The 17,270-nt window shown below is 33.1% G+C and overlaps 1 protein-coding gene across 18 annotated transcripts in view; it reads right to left on the reverse strand.

Annotated features, from left to right (window-relative positions):
• The window catches only part of AKAP9 (A-kinase anchoring protein 9), a 193,392-nt gene that overhangs the window by 40,959 nt on the left and 135,163 nt on the right, over positions 1-17,270 (reverse strand). For 10 of the 18 annotated variants that reach the window (XM_082692586.1, XM_082692587.1, XM_082692582.1 and 7 more), the window contains 7 exons: positions 8,881-9,043; positions 7,641-7,853; positions 6,658-6,696; positions 5,031-5,263; positions 3,840-3,959; positions 3,034-3,210; positions 2,301-2,405 (listed from right to left, as the gene is read on the reverse strand). In XM_082692586.1, the coding sequence (XP_082548712.1) occupies positions 2,301-2,405; positions 3,034-3,210; positions 3,840-3,959; positions 5,031-5,263; positions 6,658-6,696; positions 7,641-7,853; positions 8,881-9,043 (1,050 nt within the window). Of the gene's footprint in view, positions 1-2,300; positions 2,406-3,033; positions 3,211-3,839; positions 3,960-5,030; positions 5,264-6,657; positions 6,697-7,640; positions 7,854-8,880; positions 9,044-12,601; positions 13,380-17,270 lie in introns of those variants that run through there. The other 8 variants (XM_082692583.1, XM_082692577.1, XM_082692584.1 and 5 more) reach the window with 2 other exon arrangements.

Consider the following 17,270-nt stretch of genomic DNA (forward strand, 5'->3'; position numbering starts at 1 on the left):
GTGATAGTCTTTAATACTTCTTACCAACAAGGCAAAATATTCCCCAATTCTTTAGCAGTACAGCATCACAGGACTCCAGAATCAGAGAAATCTAGGAGGAATGCTTGCTCAACCACCTACTGTGTGACTATGAACAAGTTGTTTAACCTCTCTTAAGACTCAGTTTACTCATCTGTAAAATGGAGGTAACACTAGAGTCTATCCTCAGGGAGACTGTAAAGATTAATGACATCAGGCTTTTAAAATACCACTTTATAGCACAGACCTCCACAAAGTTAACTATGATCATTTATTACTGCCATCTATGAGCTAGATTTCATTAGCTCTATAGAGTTAAGACCTACTGAAGGCATCTTTTTCTTAAAGAAATTCTTCCTTCTATTTTCCCCACATTATTTCCTTTTTCTTATCATCCTATCTTTAAAGTTTCTTCTCTTTCTATTCATTTGCATTTCTAAACATACGATAAACTTAAAGTTGTGCACAGATTAAGGCTATGAGAATAGTAGAAAAAATAAATGACACATACAGACATCTTCTGTTGATATTCCATCAGATATCTGAAAACATTTGCCTAACGCAGGAAGAATGCTTAAGAAGTTATTTTCATTAAAAGATTTATATATATTTTTTAAAGATTTTATTTATTAATTTGGCAGAGAGAAATTACAAGTAGATGGAGAGGCAGGCAGAGAGAGAGAGATAGGGAAGCAGGCTCCCTGCTGAGCAGAGAGCCCGACGCGGGACTTGATCCCAGGACCCTGAGATCATGACCTGAGCTATAGGCAGCGCCTTAACCCACTGAGCCACCCAGGTGCCCAAAAGATTTATCTTTTAATTCTATGTTCCTCCTCTCTTTCAGTCTTTAGTCACAGATGAGTGGGTTCTGACAGAGTACTTGTCACTGTTATTAAAAACTAGGTAGACTAGGATGAACTATCATTTTAACCCTTTACTCACTCAACACACCTGGCTCTGTCCTATCTATAAAACACTGCGAGTTGGTTGACAGAATCTGGCTGACCGGCCTCCTTGTAGTTCTGAACAGCTATGATTCTGAGTAAAATGTAGACTGCTATCAAATACTGACCTCAAAATATTAAGTGTCAGTAATGTTATATTAAGTTCAGAAGATAATTAAAATATAAAGTTAGTAAAGTTAATTAATCAACTATCTCAACTATTCATACAACTATCATTGTTTCAGGGTTCAGTTTTGAAAGTCTATCTTTTTAGAGAGCAGACAATTTCTCTATTACTGTAAGGCACTTTAAATGTTCTTTTCAAAACACATAAAAGTGGTTACAGATAAACAAGTGTTGCCTGCATGTTTCAGAAAAACCAAAAAAGCAAAATAATCAAGAACCTTTTAGATAAACATTAGTCGGTGTAATATGATAGTGAGAAAATAAACCTTCTCATGGAGATGATCATTTCTATTCATCACTTAGAGGGCTTTATTCTGAGCCAGATTTTAATTGATGTCTAAATCATTCTTATATTTACAAGGGACTTATTAACATTCATTTACTCTTTAAGTTCAATAGATATTTGTTAAAATATATTAAATATCCTGAGAAAATTATGTGGAAATAAAAATGTAATTTAAAACACCTTAAGTATTTTAAATGATATGATATAGCTAGATAATGCAAAGTACAATATGTTTTAGAAAAGCTAATAGTAGACCAAGATTTAAATAAGTTTAATTTAAATTGAAATTAGAAATTATTACTGTATTAAAAGTGGATTTTCTTTTTGTTTGAGAAGGGGGCAGTAGAAAAACACAGGAAAACTTTATATAATTACTGTATTGTTAAACTTTTGTTTTAAGAACATGTTTAGTATATTGTAAAATAGCACAATAATAACCTCCCAGGGCAACGTAACTTAAAAAACAAAACAAAAATCCCCAAAACCAAAAAACCAAACCCTAGAGCAAACTAGCAATACTTCAAAGCCCATGGTAAGTAAGAAAAAGTTTTGTACTAACACAACTCTCTCTACACTCTCCTCTTCACTCAGTTCATATTTACCTTCTTTTTGTCTTTAAAACTTCTTCCCGTGTCAAGGCCTTTATATTTGTCCCCTCTACCTATAACACTCTTCCTCATACCAACGTATTTGTTCAAATCTTTATTGTCTTCAAGGTCAACTTAAGCAATGAGCTAAGAAATCATCTAAACTTTGGTTTCAGATTATAAACTCCATTCTATACAAATGATATTCTTGAATAACTTATTTAAAATTATTTAAAAATATTTCAAACCACATTTTGTCATTAAAGGTAAACCACTTACCTCTTTTTCCTTTCGGTCTATGGCATCTCGCTCAGCCTGCAACTGTACTTCTAGGGACAATTCTGCTTTAGCTTCTATAGCTCCACACAGTTTTTGGTCCTCTACCTTTAAATATATAAGAATTTTTTCAAAACTTCAGACATTAAATCATGATTCATTTTAATTAGAGAAGTAGCACTTTCATTTCTCCAATTAGCAGTTGATTACATGAGTGAATAATCAAAGTTATAGATATGCAGGTTTGAATGCATTTTTATATAAACAGGAATGTCTGACATTCTTAAAATTCATTCCTCAGGTAAAACGGAGGCTATCCCCTGAACTGCTCCCTTCCTAATCCTGCTCTTCTTTCATTCTTGCTTTCTGCAATATAATGGGAATAGATTTCATTCCTTAGTCTGGGATAAAGCATCAGCCTCAACTGGTGTCCACAGCTTTTTCACTTGGCTATTATTTTACAATTACAACCTTACTGACTGTTAAAAGGATCATTAATTCTTCTGGTTTAACTAATCTTCCTTTCTCAGGACTAAGGTATGCAAGTAACATCTGGAGATAGGAATAAACAGATATAGTTATGATGTCACTAAAGACATAAAGGTATATTTATATTTTGTAATAATATCAATAAAAAGTTAGTAGTAATTTTTATTTAAAGGAACTGATGTTCATGTAACTAAGAGTAACTGGCATTAAAATACTTGATACAATTAACCTAAAGAAAATGGCACACCTTTTGTAAAGTGTCTGCACTAACGAGTAAGGCTTGCTCCAGTTCCCTTACTCTGAATTCCAATTTCTCAATTTCTTCGTTCCGTTCTTGGATATCCCTCTGAAGCTGTTCTTTAGACAGCAAAAGCTCACTGCACTTGTCTGTTTTTTCTTTCAAATGATTTGTTAACTGTTCAACCTGGAAATATAATGAGCAAAAACTGTTAATTAAAAAAAAATTTCAACAAGCTAATAACCTATCCTCATTTCAAAAAGTATTTTCAGACATTATGCTAATTTTATTTTTGATAAGGATAGCAATGATCATCTCCAACTATGGTGACATTTTCTGAGTTGACAAAACAAAACAGTACTAACAAAACAGAAATAATACTGTTCTCATCAACCCTTTACAAAAAGTTCTTTCTCTTATGACAAAGATTTTCTCCAGCTAGGAGGAGAAAAAATTACATTTTTAAATAAAGTATAAATAAAGTATAAGCTCTAATGGTTCAACCACACTAAAACCTAATAAAAATGACAAGTTTACAGAGTACTGACTTATATTCTTATGTGAGATAAGATAACCTTAATAGAAAAAATAAGCAGAGAAGTTTATTTAATTGGGTAATACTGGAAGATAAATTTCAATGCAAACAGTTTTTAGAGTTTCAAGATTCTTTCACACTGAAGACATTTTTAATTTTCTGATTTTGAAGACTTATATATAATAGAAAGAATTTCCTTTAAGTTCTTCACAATACACATCTTATTTTACACATAATATTCAAATTATTGTAAGGCAGACAACATCAGTAAAGTTCTTACCTCTCTAGTTTGATGTTCATTGATAGGCTGGAAACGAGGTATAACCTTAAGTTGCTGTTCTAGTTTCTGTATTTCCTGTTGGAATACATCTCTCTCATGTTCCCTATCAATGGCTTGCTCCTGAAGTTTAAATAACAATAACAGTAACAGATGAAACAACATATATTGAAGCTATTATTTCTGCTACTTCCCTTTAGTTACACACATAGCTTTATTTGAAGACAAACTGATGACCATAGATTAGGCCAAACCAAAAGGTTTAAAAAGATACCATCTTTTCTATGGTACGTAGCCTATTTGAACTCTTTGATGAAACTTTATGCATTTAAATATTATTTGAAGAACATTAAAAAATTGAATGTTAAATATAGACTAATATAAAAATATTGTTCCAAAAATGAGTTTATTTTTCTGGAACAAAAGAGTAATTCCAGGGATGCCTGGGTGGCTCAGTTGGTTAAGCGGCTGCCTTTAGCTCAGCAGGGAGCCTGCTTCTCCCTCTGCCTCTGCCTGCCTCTCTGTCTGCCTATGCTCACTCTCTCTGACAAATAAATGAATAAAATCTTTAAAAAAAAGAGAGTAATTCCATTGTTATTCAGTTATTTAAAAAAAAAAAAGCAGAGCAGATTATTTAGTAAATAACGTTCTTTTATCCTAACCTAGATTTCATATCTAAAGTTATAAAATGTGTCAGAATCTGATTCCCTGGTCTATAAAGAGAATATCAGGCCTTAAATGAAATCTCAAAGAAGAAAATCCATGTGAAATTAGAAGACTTAATATCATTTTGGAAGACAATAATGACAGCATAACAACTTCCAATCCCCTGTTTCCCAAAGCACATTGTTATTATGTATATCTTTTTTGGGTCAAACAGTATTGGCCAGTTAGCCTTACTCAGGATCCTCAACCTGTTTTTGCAGTTGGTTAAAGGAAAGACTAGGATAAGCTTCTTAACACTAAATTTGGAAAAGGCTTAACTGGTAGGGTTTATTCATAATCTGCTTGCACTGCTTTTAACTGTGATAGGTGAACTATTTGTAATAGTACTTTTCAGTTAATTGGTAGAAAACACATACATATGAAATGCTAGAGTTCAAGAGTCTCTTCATAATTTAAAAGTCATAACTTAGAGTTACAGCAAGTAAGCATTATACTGAGAAAATCAATATTCAAGTTGAGAATACTTACATCTAAAAATTTTCTCATTTTTTCTAATTGCTTTTCCAGTGCTTGATTTTGCTGTCGTAAATCCATAAGCTCAGCATTTTTTTCTTGTTCCAGCTCTATAAACCTACTGACTTGTTCCTCAACATCTATTTCTAGAGCTTTCACTTGTTTTTGAAGGTCATCACGTACTTTTTCAGCTTGGCACTGTACTTCTAGTTTTTCCTTCATTAATTTTTCTGTCTCCTGTAGTAATTCTGTTTATAAATATAAAAATATTCTAAGTTAAATCATAACTAATAATAATGAAATCACTGATAACTATGCTCAGATTTTACCTTATGAAACAAGAGGTCTGAGTTTTATTTCAAACTCATGGAAAAAAGGAAAATGTTCCTGTGAAAATATCAAATTATCACATTCCTATATAAGTAAGCAAGCTAATACCAAAACTTATACTGTATTAACAAAAAGAATGATCCTATCCACGAAAAACAATACTTGTGAAAATGCCATAGCAAATAACTGAAAAAAAATAAGTAAATCCACTTGCACTATAAGGAAAAGAACAAAGTCTAATTAAATTTAAGCACAGAAATAACTCACCTCAGGCAAAAATCAAGCCAATAAAGTCACTTCTATATGCATACACAATACACATGAAGATCAAATACTGTACATTTTTAACCAAGGCAAGTAAGAGTTATAGAAAAAAAAATACAACTACAATCAGAATTTCCTGTTAGTCTTTTTCCTTATTAGATCCATATTCCTGAGTTAGTCTTGCATGCTCATACATAAATGTATCAAGAAAAAACTGACAAGTACGAGAGGCGGTATGGTGTACTGCCTAAGAGCAGAGACTGTGGATTCAAATCCTAGCTCTGCCACTTATCTCCTATGTGAAACGTAGTATGATGTCCTCCAATTTCCTTATACATAAACTGGGGGTAGTAATAGTACTGATCTCTAACAGTTATTATGGATCAAATGAGTTAATATACATAAAGAATAGTGCCTAGAGTATGGTAAGCACTATATAAGTGTTAGCTATTATTATTAATATTAATAATACAATTATTAAGTATAAATAGCAAAGAAAAACAATTCTCTAATGAAAAAATAAAGGAACATAACCCGAGAGTCTTTACACTACTCAGTCTGCCAACAATGTACTCAGGACTAGGAATCTATAGAAAATAGCTTTTCTTTTAAAACAATACTGATGTAGACGTTAATATAAAACTAAGTGAACCAGAAAGTCTCTTTACTTTACTAAATCTCATTGATCCTATTGTTACCATCATCTTATATTTCCTGATTTAGAAAGAGCACTTTAAAGTTATAGGCTCCAAGAGTTTAATGTATTTGTTTCTGAAAAATTGAAATGGTCTTAAGCTCTGTGGAAAAACAGATATAAGATGATGATCATTATGAATCTCAGTTGTTAATTTCAAATGTAAATATGTATTTTATTGCAAGTAAAGTTTTTTGTTAAAGAGAAAAGCTGTAAGTATGAAACACAGCAGTAAAATCAGAGGTACGTTAGTTGGAAAAGTAGAGGTATGTGATTGAAAATCCAAGGGTCACCCAATTTTTGGAGTTGTAAGTTTACCACCCAAAGACTGGCCATGCCACTGTATAAACACACCTGCTCCAGGTGCTGCATCGACTGCAGCATCTACTAGTCCTATAAGAATAGAAAGAAAACACACACATACAGAACAAAGATATAATTTACATGTCTATTTCCTAAAATAAGATAATACGTATACACAAAAGAATCAGAAGTAAAAGTTAAAACCACTAGTAACACTTGATGTCTCAGTATTTCTTAAATATTTTACATGTATGATCTATATACTTCGCATATTAAAAAATTCCAACTCTAAACCTGTGTTAAACAAATTTGAGCACCAGAAACAACTGCACGAAATTACAAAAATGTCGGCTGTACATATTTCTAAATTGGTAAAATTCAACTAGTGAAACTACACATTTATAATTCTAACTACATGTGTACTATGAAAGTGAGAGGATATGATAAAAAGGATTTCAAGTTCTACTGTCATAATGGCTCACATTCTTTTCTGCCAAACAAAGATATCACATCTGATTTCTCATTTAAGAAAAGATTAAAGGTTATTTATAAGTTGTACATTTTGAACTCCTACACAGGTTAAACCCGATGTCTGCCTGCTTCTGATAGTCACTGACCTTTTTCAATCTATTCTCCTGCAGGCCAAAATCCACCCCTCCCTGCTTGCCCAAAGTGCTGATCAGTACTCTTAGTTATTTATTCCAAGTACACATTTTTCCTGCCTTCCTGCTATTAAAAGTACTTAATCTTACATGGTTTGAAAAATATCCTTCTTCATTATATGCAGCTTTCTTTAAAGGTAGAAGTTCAAGGATAAAGGATTATCTTTTCCAGTTAAAATCAGCCAAAGGAAAAACAAAACAAAACACCCCTGACTCTACATGGTTGGCTTATAAAACATTTACCGAAAAGGTAGATTTTCTTTTAATTTTTCAATCCTCATATAAAATACAGGAATAAAGACAATGAAAACGGAAAAGAACCACCTTGAACTTTTAAGGAGTGTTTCATATACAAAGTCTAAAAATACATACGCTGTTCCACAGGACCTGCTTCTGCTTTCATAGCTTCTTTCTGTCTCGACAGTAATTCTCTTTCTTCTTGGATCTGCTGTTGCTCTGCTTCCAATTCTTGTAATCTATTACCTGCACATAACAATTCCTGCTCAAGACGATCTATTATATCAGTTTTTTCCTGAATTTGCCTTTCAAAAAGAGTTTTTTCATCTGCATAGCCATCAATGACACCTGTAAGATAAAATTAACAGGGAATGAGATTATAACATTTCAAATCTTACCATTCGGTGTTATGTAAGTAACAGGTATACTGTTAGTGAAACTTCATTCCAACATATTAAATGTTCTGAATGAATCTGCTGCTGATAGCAGTAGCAATTATGATACGTTCAATGCAACCTTTTGGTTGTTAACCTTTGTGCCTAAATATGAAGTTCCTTTGAACTTTTGTTTTATTTTGCTATGCTAATGCATTACATCATGTAGGTGTAACTCATTTTATTACACAGATATAAAGAGACAGGTTCCTGGAAAGCAATATAAATCAGATGCTTGTGAATCAAACCTCATTTTAAATATACTAGAGAAAGTTGATATTTTAAGTGGTTCTAGCAGGCCAACACCCAACAACAGTATGGCAGAATATAAACAGCATGAGATTTAGAGGCATAAAGCCTGGCATCACCATTTAATGGTGGCTTTGAACAATTTATTAACATTTCTTAGCTTCGGTCTTTTCATCCCTAAATTACTTCGTTAAATTTGCTTTAGGATTGTGGGATTATGGTAACAAATGACCATTATAAGTTTTTATATTTTCCAAAAATTTCAATGCTTTCTGTAATTCTATTAAATTCTTTCTTCTTCCTTTTTTTTTTTTTTTTTTTAAAGATTTATTTATTTGACAGAGAGAGAGAGCACACTAGGCATAGGGAGAGGGAGAAGCAGAGTCCTCACTGAGCAGAGAGCCCATAAGGGGCTGCATCCCAGGACCTTGGGATCATGACCGGAGCTGAAGGCAGGCACTTAACCAACTGAGCCACACAGGCGCCTCTCTATTAAATACTTTCTAATAATTAAAAGCATATACGGTTCTTAAAATAACCTGGAGAAACTCCGAAGACAAGCTACAACTACATTTCAGTGGTCACTCTTAAATTAGAGTAGACTGGTAATGTCCAGATCTGTTTTGCATCAAAAAACTCTTTTTTAAACTTGAAAGTTTTCCTCCCTCGGTTGCCAACGGCAAGTTGCTTACCCTCAGCCTTACTGAGCTCCACAGCCAGCTGTTCTCTGGCCCTGGACTCCTCATGAAGGCGCTCTCGCAGTTCTTCTTGGCACTTAAGAGACTCGGTCACTTCTTGTTTCTGTCGAAATGACTCCCGCATCAACTCTGTCTGTGTAACTTTGGCATGTTCAAGCTAAACAAGGAGGGAGAGCATACATGAAGGAAGACAACTAAGTGTTGGGAAGGCCAATGTCATTCCCCACTAAAGGTTTAAAAAAAAAAAAAAAGGATTTTTAAATAAAAATAAAGACATACTGTTGAACTGCTGAACTATGGCCATATAATATTTCTAGTGCATACTAACATTAATAGGGAGAAAAAGTCAGTACACAAGTAGATTAGCTACATACAACTTTACACAAGAGATGTATTTTAATTTGGTGTAAAAAAATGTTTCTTTTGGAAATAAACCACTTCATATCAGTAGATCTGTATTTCATCACATAAAGAGAAACATAAAGTTAATGACACACAGGCTCTTTTTGTATTTTCTGAAGAATTTTCTCTAATCATATTGTATGAAAAACTTAGTATCTCTTATATTGAACACTTGTTGATTGTGGACTCCTGCTATACACTATGGGGAATTAATATATGCTTAATATAACAGGATCAATTAACAAAATCATAGTGGCACAACAAAATGAAATTATTATAATCCATGTTTTAACTAAAAGGCTTTATATTTCTGTCCATCTATGAAACATCTACAGGGCTCCACATGAATATTCATTTTCAAAACATTAGAATACAGAGGCATTATCCATAATTACTCATAAATACATCTTCCTTAATACATGTTGTTATTGGCATGGCTATGTTCTTATACAATTTTATTTTATTTTTTTTAAAGAATTCATTTATTTGACAGAGAAAGATCACAAGTAGGCAGAGAGGCAGGCAGAGAGAGAGAGAGGTGGAAGCAGGCTCTCTGCTCAGCAGAGAGCCTGATATGGGACTCGACCCCAGAACCCTGAGATCATGACCTGAGCCGAAGGCAGTGACTTAACCCACTGAGCCACCCAGGTGCCCCGTTCTTACACAATTTTAAAAAGATGAGAGTCAAGTACAGGTCAAAGCTCCCAAGAAAGAGTGATCACTGTTACCAGCTCCATGAAAGTACACAAAAGCACTGTTTCTGCCTTAGCTTTCTGAAATTCTGACTGCCAGCACTGGCTTATCTGTTTTTATTTTTATTTTAAAAGAGAGAACACACAAGCAAGCATGGGGGGAAGGGACAGGGGGAAAGGAAGAGAGAGAGAATCTTTTTTTTTTTTTTAAGATTTTATTTATTTATTTGACAGAGAAATCACAAGTAGGCAGAGAGGCCGGCAGAGAGAGGGGAGGAAACAGGTTTCCCGCTAAGCAGAGAGTCCGATGCGGGGCTCGATCCCAGGCTCATGGCCTGAGCCGAAGGCAGAGGCTTTAACCCCCTGAGCCATTCAGGCGCCCCAGAGAGAGAGAGAGAGAGAGAGAGAGAGAGAAACTTAAGCAGGCTCTCTACCCATTGCAAAGACCCATGTGAGGTCTCCAAGTTCGTGATCTGAGCTGAAATCGAGAGTCAGATGCTTAACCAACTGAGCCACACAGGTGCCCCTATCTGTTATTATTTAAACAACTACATAAGAAAAAACTGACCTCAAATGTTTCTAGTATGTAGTCTTATAACATTAACACTATTTAAAAATTTTTAACATTTAACACTATTTAAAAATTTTTTTAAAAAGCGGTTACCATGTATATTAAAAATAGGCTCACCAAGTAAGAATTTGTAAAATTACAAGGTACCTAGTATATTAGAAAGATATTACCATGTTTTATGTTTAAAATATGAACCACTGTACCAAAATGCAGTGGTTTCTAATTTATAGTCAAATATATTATAAAATTATGATATTTAAGTGTATTTTAAAGACTTCTGCTAGTAGTATTTACCTTAGCAAACAGATTTTAGAACTACTAACTAAAGATTTTTATGGTCACTCTATATCAATTTCCAAAATATCTAGTATGTGATTATTCTTGTTTTATTTAATAGGATGTATTAAATATCATTTACAACTATTATTTGGGGATAAGATGAATACACATTTATGACTTGTAATGGATAATGAGCATACATTTTAAATTACAAAATATTTCCTAAAATATCTGTACATTGTTACCTCAACAAAGATAAAACTTTATATTTTCACTTTGACTGGCAAAACAGTATTTTCCTTTAAATGCAGATAACTAATATATATTGATTTTTTTACCTATTAAGAAAACCATAACCATAAAGACCCAATTTATATATAACTACTCTCCTGAATTTATAGTCACAGCCTATATTTTTAAAGCGTATCAATTGCTTCTACATATGTAGATATGTAACTTTTTTCTGTACATTATAAATTGGTTGCTTGATAAATACTTGAAATCTCAAAAAAAGAGTTCGAATTTCTCACTAAATGGACAGGAGTGTTGTTTGTTTTTTCTCCTTTTTCAAATTTACTGTACAAACACAACAAGGCCATTTAGCATTTAAAACAAAATGTTTGATTTAGTTAAAAAATTAAGTTTTTGCTTCTAATGTTCTACTTCTTGGTAAGATCTAAGGCAACCTTAAAGTGCATTTAAACATTTACCATAAAACCACAAGAAATAACTTCAGTTTTACAAAACAAAACTAAAAAGTTAGAAGAATCAAATACAGTAAAGCTAGTGAAACAAATTTCATTTAATATAGCAAATGGCACTCCTACTTTGCTGGAATAAGAGATTCCCTTCAAATGTCCATCTAAATATATATTAAAATGTCATATTCAGCCTTTCTGAATAAGTTAAATTCATTACATTAAAAGTAAGTATAAAGCATCAATAAATATTCTGTCACTTTAATATAAAAGTTTCAGGAGAGGTAACAAAACTCTTCTGAAAATCATCTGGCCTATTAAATATTAGCTAGTGTATTACAATAAAAGCCATGAAAGTCATAAAAAGTGCTGAATAACTTGTAGTTATATTGAATAACTTGTAGTGAATCATTCACAACATACTTACATGTTAAACAAGCCTTAAATACTAACTATGCTAAATACTCTTTTTTTCATGCTAAATACTCTTAATGTTTGTAAAATACATTTCACATAAAGAAAACAGTATCTCCTCACTGGACTAGTAGGCATATTAAAGATTAAGTTCCTTATAAGTTAACAAGAAAATTAAAATCAGAATCCATATTTTCTTTTTCCCTGTCTGGAACTACAGCCAATATACCATATGATTGTAAACATTTCCTAACTGGCTCAATGGACTTAGCTGTTTTAAGTATCACAATGCTCATTCCCTCAAATATAATCTTTCCACTTTTTACTCGGGATTGGCATCATCAACATATAAAAGCAAGATTCTTAAGGACAAGCAGGATCTTTTTAAACAGCTTGCCTGCCATGGAAAACTGTAATACTATCTCACTCTGCTTTCTGGAATCAAAAACATAGCCAAGTTGGGGCTCTCAGACCAAATTTAGCTCTTCAATATATCAGGATAAAGGAGTATTAACACATGAAACAGTAACAAAACTAGATTCTACCCCATTTACCTCTAACGACATTTAAAGTTTCTTTCTCATTATACAGGTCTTTTTTAAACTAAATGCATAAAAAACTGAAAGTAAAGTATAAGAAATCAAATTTTTTATACTTACTGAATAAGGAGGGGTAGGCAGTGAAATTTTAGAAATAAGCTTTAATATGTGCCCATTTCTTTTATGAATAAAATGAAAAATAGAAGTATTAATAATGACAGAGTTATTTTCATCCAAATGTTCACAGAGAGGAAAAGGATGTGGTAAAGGCACACGAGATTCAACCTCATAAATGTCTTCATCTTGTTCTTCCAACCATGAGCCATTGAGTTTGACAGTTGCCAAATAAGTACGGTAAGAATCCATGCTAGTAGATGCAGCTGCCAAATTTCTTCACTTGCTTTAACAGTTTTCCACTACATTAAAAAGTTCTTTTTAGTTTATCAAGATACACCATAGAATTATGAAAATTTCTTTTTAGTACTATCAAATAAGCATTAATTCATATAAACGAACAAAAGAAAAAATGCACAAATCTATTTTAAAAACCTATATTTCCACCAGTACTCATCAAAAAAAAAAAAGGAACAAAACAAAGATAACAAAAAAGCAGAAAAACACCTTTTTACCTAGAATAATGAAATCTTTAAAGAATGGAAGAATGAAAATATAAATATCTAATTAGCCAAGCCATAAAACTGCTTTCGGTATCAAATATATCTGTGGAAATAAATAAGCTTTCCAAAAAGAATCTGGCAGGGAAAGTCAAGTTTGAAATCTCCATAGCAGCAGTCTTGAGAAATGTAGTTGCAACATTATTTCCCTTGTTCTTGCTGCTTCACTCAATTCAAAAGTAAAAGCTCTTCTGAACTGAGCTATTCAAACAGCCTAGCAGGCTGAGCCAAAGGATTCTAGTCAGTGTTCCCTGAGGAAAAGGTCAGAACAGAGGGTGTGGTTTCTTGTCTTTACCTATAGGTACTGACAGGTGGAATGTGAATTAATACGCCCACAAAAAAGCTTGCCTAACAGGATCCAAGTTCCACGTCAGAGCTTTGAAAAGGGTAGACAAGTTTATAATGTTTCTAAGATAAGCTAGTATTTTTCCATCCTATTAAATAATTGTTTTAATGTGAAAACGTGAAATCAACTAGGTTTGAGTCCACATTACCAAATAGTTCTTAAAGTATATCTAATCATAATTATTTCTGGAAGACTTAGTATTTCCTTTTGATATTTCCTTAAATAATACTCATCTTTTGAGCAGTCATTAGAACTAAATACAGATAGTTCAGTTATAACCTTTTTCCACATTGATTTGTTTTCAGAGTGAATGTTAAGGAGAAAAAAAATCCCACTCTTTTAAAAAGCTGCATTATATAGAATATGTTTGGAACTTATACCACTTAAAGTATCCCAGGGACTCTGACTAAAACTAAAAAGTGCAAGTTGCCAATAATTGTCTTCTGGTAGCTCCAGAAATGTTGGCAACAATGAATAAACTAGACACTCAGAATTTTAAAAGATGAACAACTTACTTTTTAACATCAAAAGATCTTTAATAGTGAGAGCTGTTTCAAATAAATGAAAGAGCTTTCATTGTAGTGCCTTTTTTCTGTCCAGTAACTAAATATCCTAAACCCATAAAACTAAAACCTTTTATCTATTATGGAAAAACCCATACTAAAGCCAGTGGGTGATTATCAACAAAAATACATTTTATAGCCACTTTCACTACACAAAATCGTTTAAAGGAGTCAACACTCAAAGCCTTCATAGCAGGCTAATAATTAGGGAAGAGAAAATGAGATTTTCAACAGAAATCCCAGAATCTACAGGTAGATGCCTTGGGTAGGGATGGAGCAGGGGACAGCTGTCTATTAAAATTCTCGATCAGGCAATGACAAATTCCTGTTTATTATGCTTATGTGAGCCCACCAGTTAGTCTGTGAATAAGTCTGAATATCTGTACAAAATGGAGGCCTAACCCTACACTGGTTCAGCTAAATATTTTTTTTCTGGATCTTTACCAGATACAAAATCATCTATATCCTAGCCAATCGGCTTTATGAAATGAGAGGATCCATGCTAACCATATCATGTAGTTCTCAAAATACTCTTTCCTGGTTCCTTCTGGAAATTACAGTTTATTTGGATAATCCAGTATCCAATTTCTCTTATTTGAAGAAAAAAAGATTCAGAGAATAAGAAGTATCTCTTTATAAATAGAAACATTCAGGTCAAGGTAAGAATTAACTACTTCTTTGTAGTAGAAAAAAACCCAGGGAGGAGAAAAAGACTCAAAAAAGTAGTAGATTAAGATGATTTAGAATTGAGGCAAACAGCTCTCTTAACAAAAGCATATTAACTGATGGTATATTATATTAATTCGTGTTCAAAAAGGTGGCCCTTAATTAAAATAATCCAAATTATAATTTTTTCCCATTTTTGAAAGCATTTAAAACTCATTTCCATCCATGTAAAGCCAAAACCTCTAAGAGTAGGGTATATTCCCTTCTAACTAGGAACATATAAGTCAAGGTTAAAGAAACTAACCACAACAAAACAAAACAAAACAAAACAAAACAAAAAAACAACAAAACCCAGTTAAAATTAGGGAGGGGAAGAAGGACTCAGAATAGCAATAAAGGTGATTTAAGATAGGGGCAAATAGCTCCCTTAGGGGGCGCCTGGGTGGCTCAGTGAATTAAGCTGCTGTCTTCGGGCTCTCTGCTCAGCAGGGGGCCTGCTTCCCTTCCTCTCTCTGTGATCTCTTCCCTTCCTCTCTCCTACTGTGATCTCTCTCTGTCAAATAAATAAATAAAATCTTTAAAAAAAAAATAGCTCCCTTAGTAAGAGTATATTAATTGATGGTATATTAATTGACGTTCAGACAGATTACTCTGCATTAGAATAATTCAAATTGTATTCTTTTTTTTTTTTTTTTTAATTTTAGAAAGCACATAAAACTTTTTATAATCAAAAGCAGTTAAAGCAGGGCACCTGGGTGGCTCAGTGGGTTAAAGCCTCTGCTTTCAGCTCAGGCCGTGATCCTAGAGTCCTGGGATCGAGCCCCACATTGGGCTCTCTGTTCCTCAGAAAGCCTGCTTTTTCCTCTCTCTCTCTCCCTGCCTGCTTCTCTTGCCTACTTGTAATCTCTGTCAAATAAATAAACAAAATCTTAAAAAAAAAAAAAAAGGGCAGTTAAAGCAAAATGACTTCAATTTTTAAGAAGATACCCTTTTAATTATTCAGACTAAGTCATTATTCCCACGTTCCAGATAATCAGGATTTTAGTGCACATATGTAGACTATTAATTTGGGGTATAGAGCTATGTTTCCCAAACTAAATAGTTTTACTTTAATCTTTAATCGTATAGCATCAAGATACTTAACCTTTTCCCCCCATAAATATTTCTCTCAAACTGTAAAACACTTCTCTTTTGGATATTGTTCCTCTCTTTTGGATATTGATATGTTCACTTGTTTCTGTAAATTACTTAAATATAGAGGGGCTGAATACTGGATGCAGTACTCTGACAGTGCCCTGACAGAACCCTGACCTAATAATATATATTATTATATATAATAAGCACAATAGGGGAAATCCTAATGGAAAAATACCTTTCAACATTTGGATTACAGTTACGCTTAAAACTTAACAATGACAAAATCTTAACTTAAATTACTGTTTCATCCTCAGGAAAAGTCTCCCTTTATAAGAAAATATGGAAACACACAGCTTAGGTTTCATTATTCTCAAAAATGACAATAAACTCATTAAGAGTTGTCTATAACAATCATTATTTTGTGGGAATAAGTTCCCCATTAATTTCTCCCAAGGCCTAAAGGTATCTCTTGATAGTACCTGTGAATTCTGGAAAACTTTAGTTACTGAAAGACTACTCCCATGGAACAGACTGAATTCTTTTTCTAATTCAGGAATCAAGAATCTGAAACCATACTCTCAAAGATAGCTTTTCTGCAGAATCACAAAGAGACTACTGAATACAGATTACGTTAAAGAGGTTACCTTTCTAAGGGCTTGCAGGGAGTCTCTAAGCACTTTTCCTTATATCATAAGGAAAGTTCTCCCAACCAAGAGGAAACTGCAATAGGCTGAATATAAGCCTGATTTTTATGGTAGCCTATCTGGGCAAATGATAAATAAAATTCATCATAATAAGTGTATTATTACATGGTTTGGGACACACTTTAGGGCAAATCACTTGTCAAATCAAATACATTAAGTAAAATACTTCTTTAATAGATATAATCATATCAGCCTATAAGATAGATAACCTGGTACATGGTAAAGAAAACGCTCACTAGTTCTTTTATTGAAGCAGGATGTATCTGTAGAACTTAAAAGCAAACTAAAACAAAGTACTTAAAACAAAGTACAAGTCCTAATCATACATCCTCTACTAAAATCATAAAACATATAAATCTACATTAAAAAAGAAAAACCTTGAATATTTCACAATATTTACTTAGACTATGAAGACCTCAATGAAACTCCTCCTCCATCCCAAACATAAGCCCACAATAACCCACAATAATCTCTTTCTCCAATCTTAAACAAGGGAAGGTCTTTCTGATCCAAATGCCACACCTTCTACCTTGTTCTGGATTCCATCCTAACCCACTCCAGGGGCCTGGCCTCCAGAAAGCCCACCCATTTTGACCCACAATCTTCAGCTTCCCCACTGTTACTCCATGTACTCTATTCCAGCCTTTAAAAAAAAAAAAAAAAAAAAAAACACCTTCCTGTTCTCAAGCTAGCATTCTG

This window comes from Mustela nivalis (assembly GCF_964662115.1).
Source record: "Mustela nivalis genome assembly, chromosome: 12".
NCBI lineage: Eukaryota > Metazoa > Chordata > Mammalia > Carnivora > Mustelidae > Mustela > Mustela nivalis.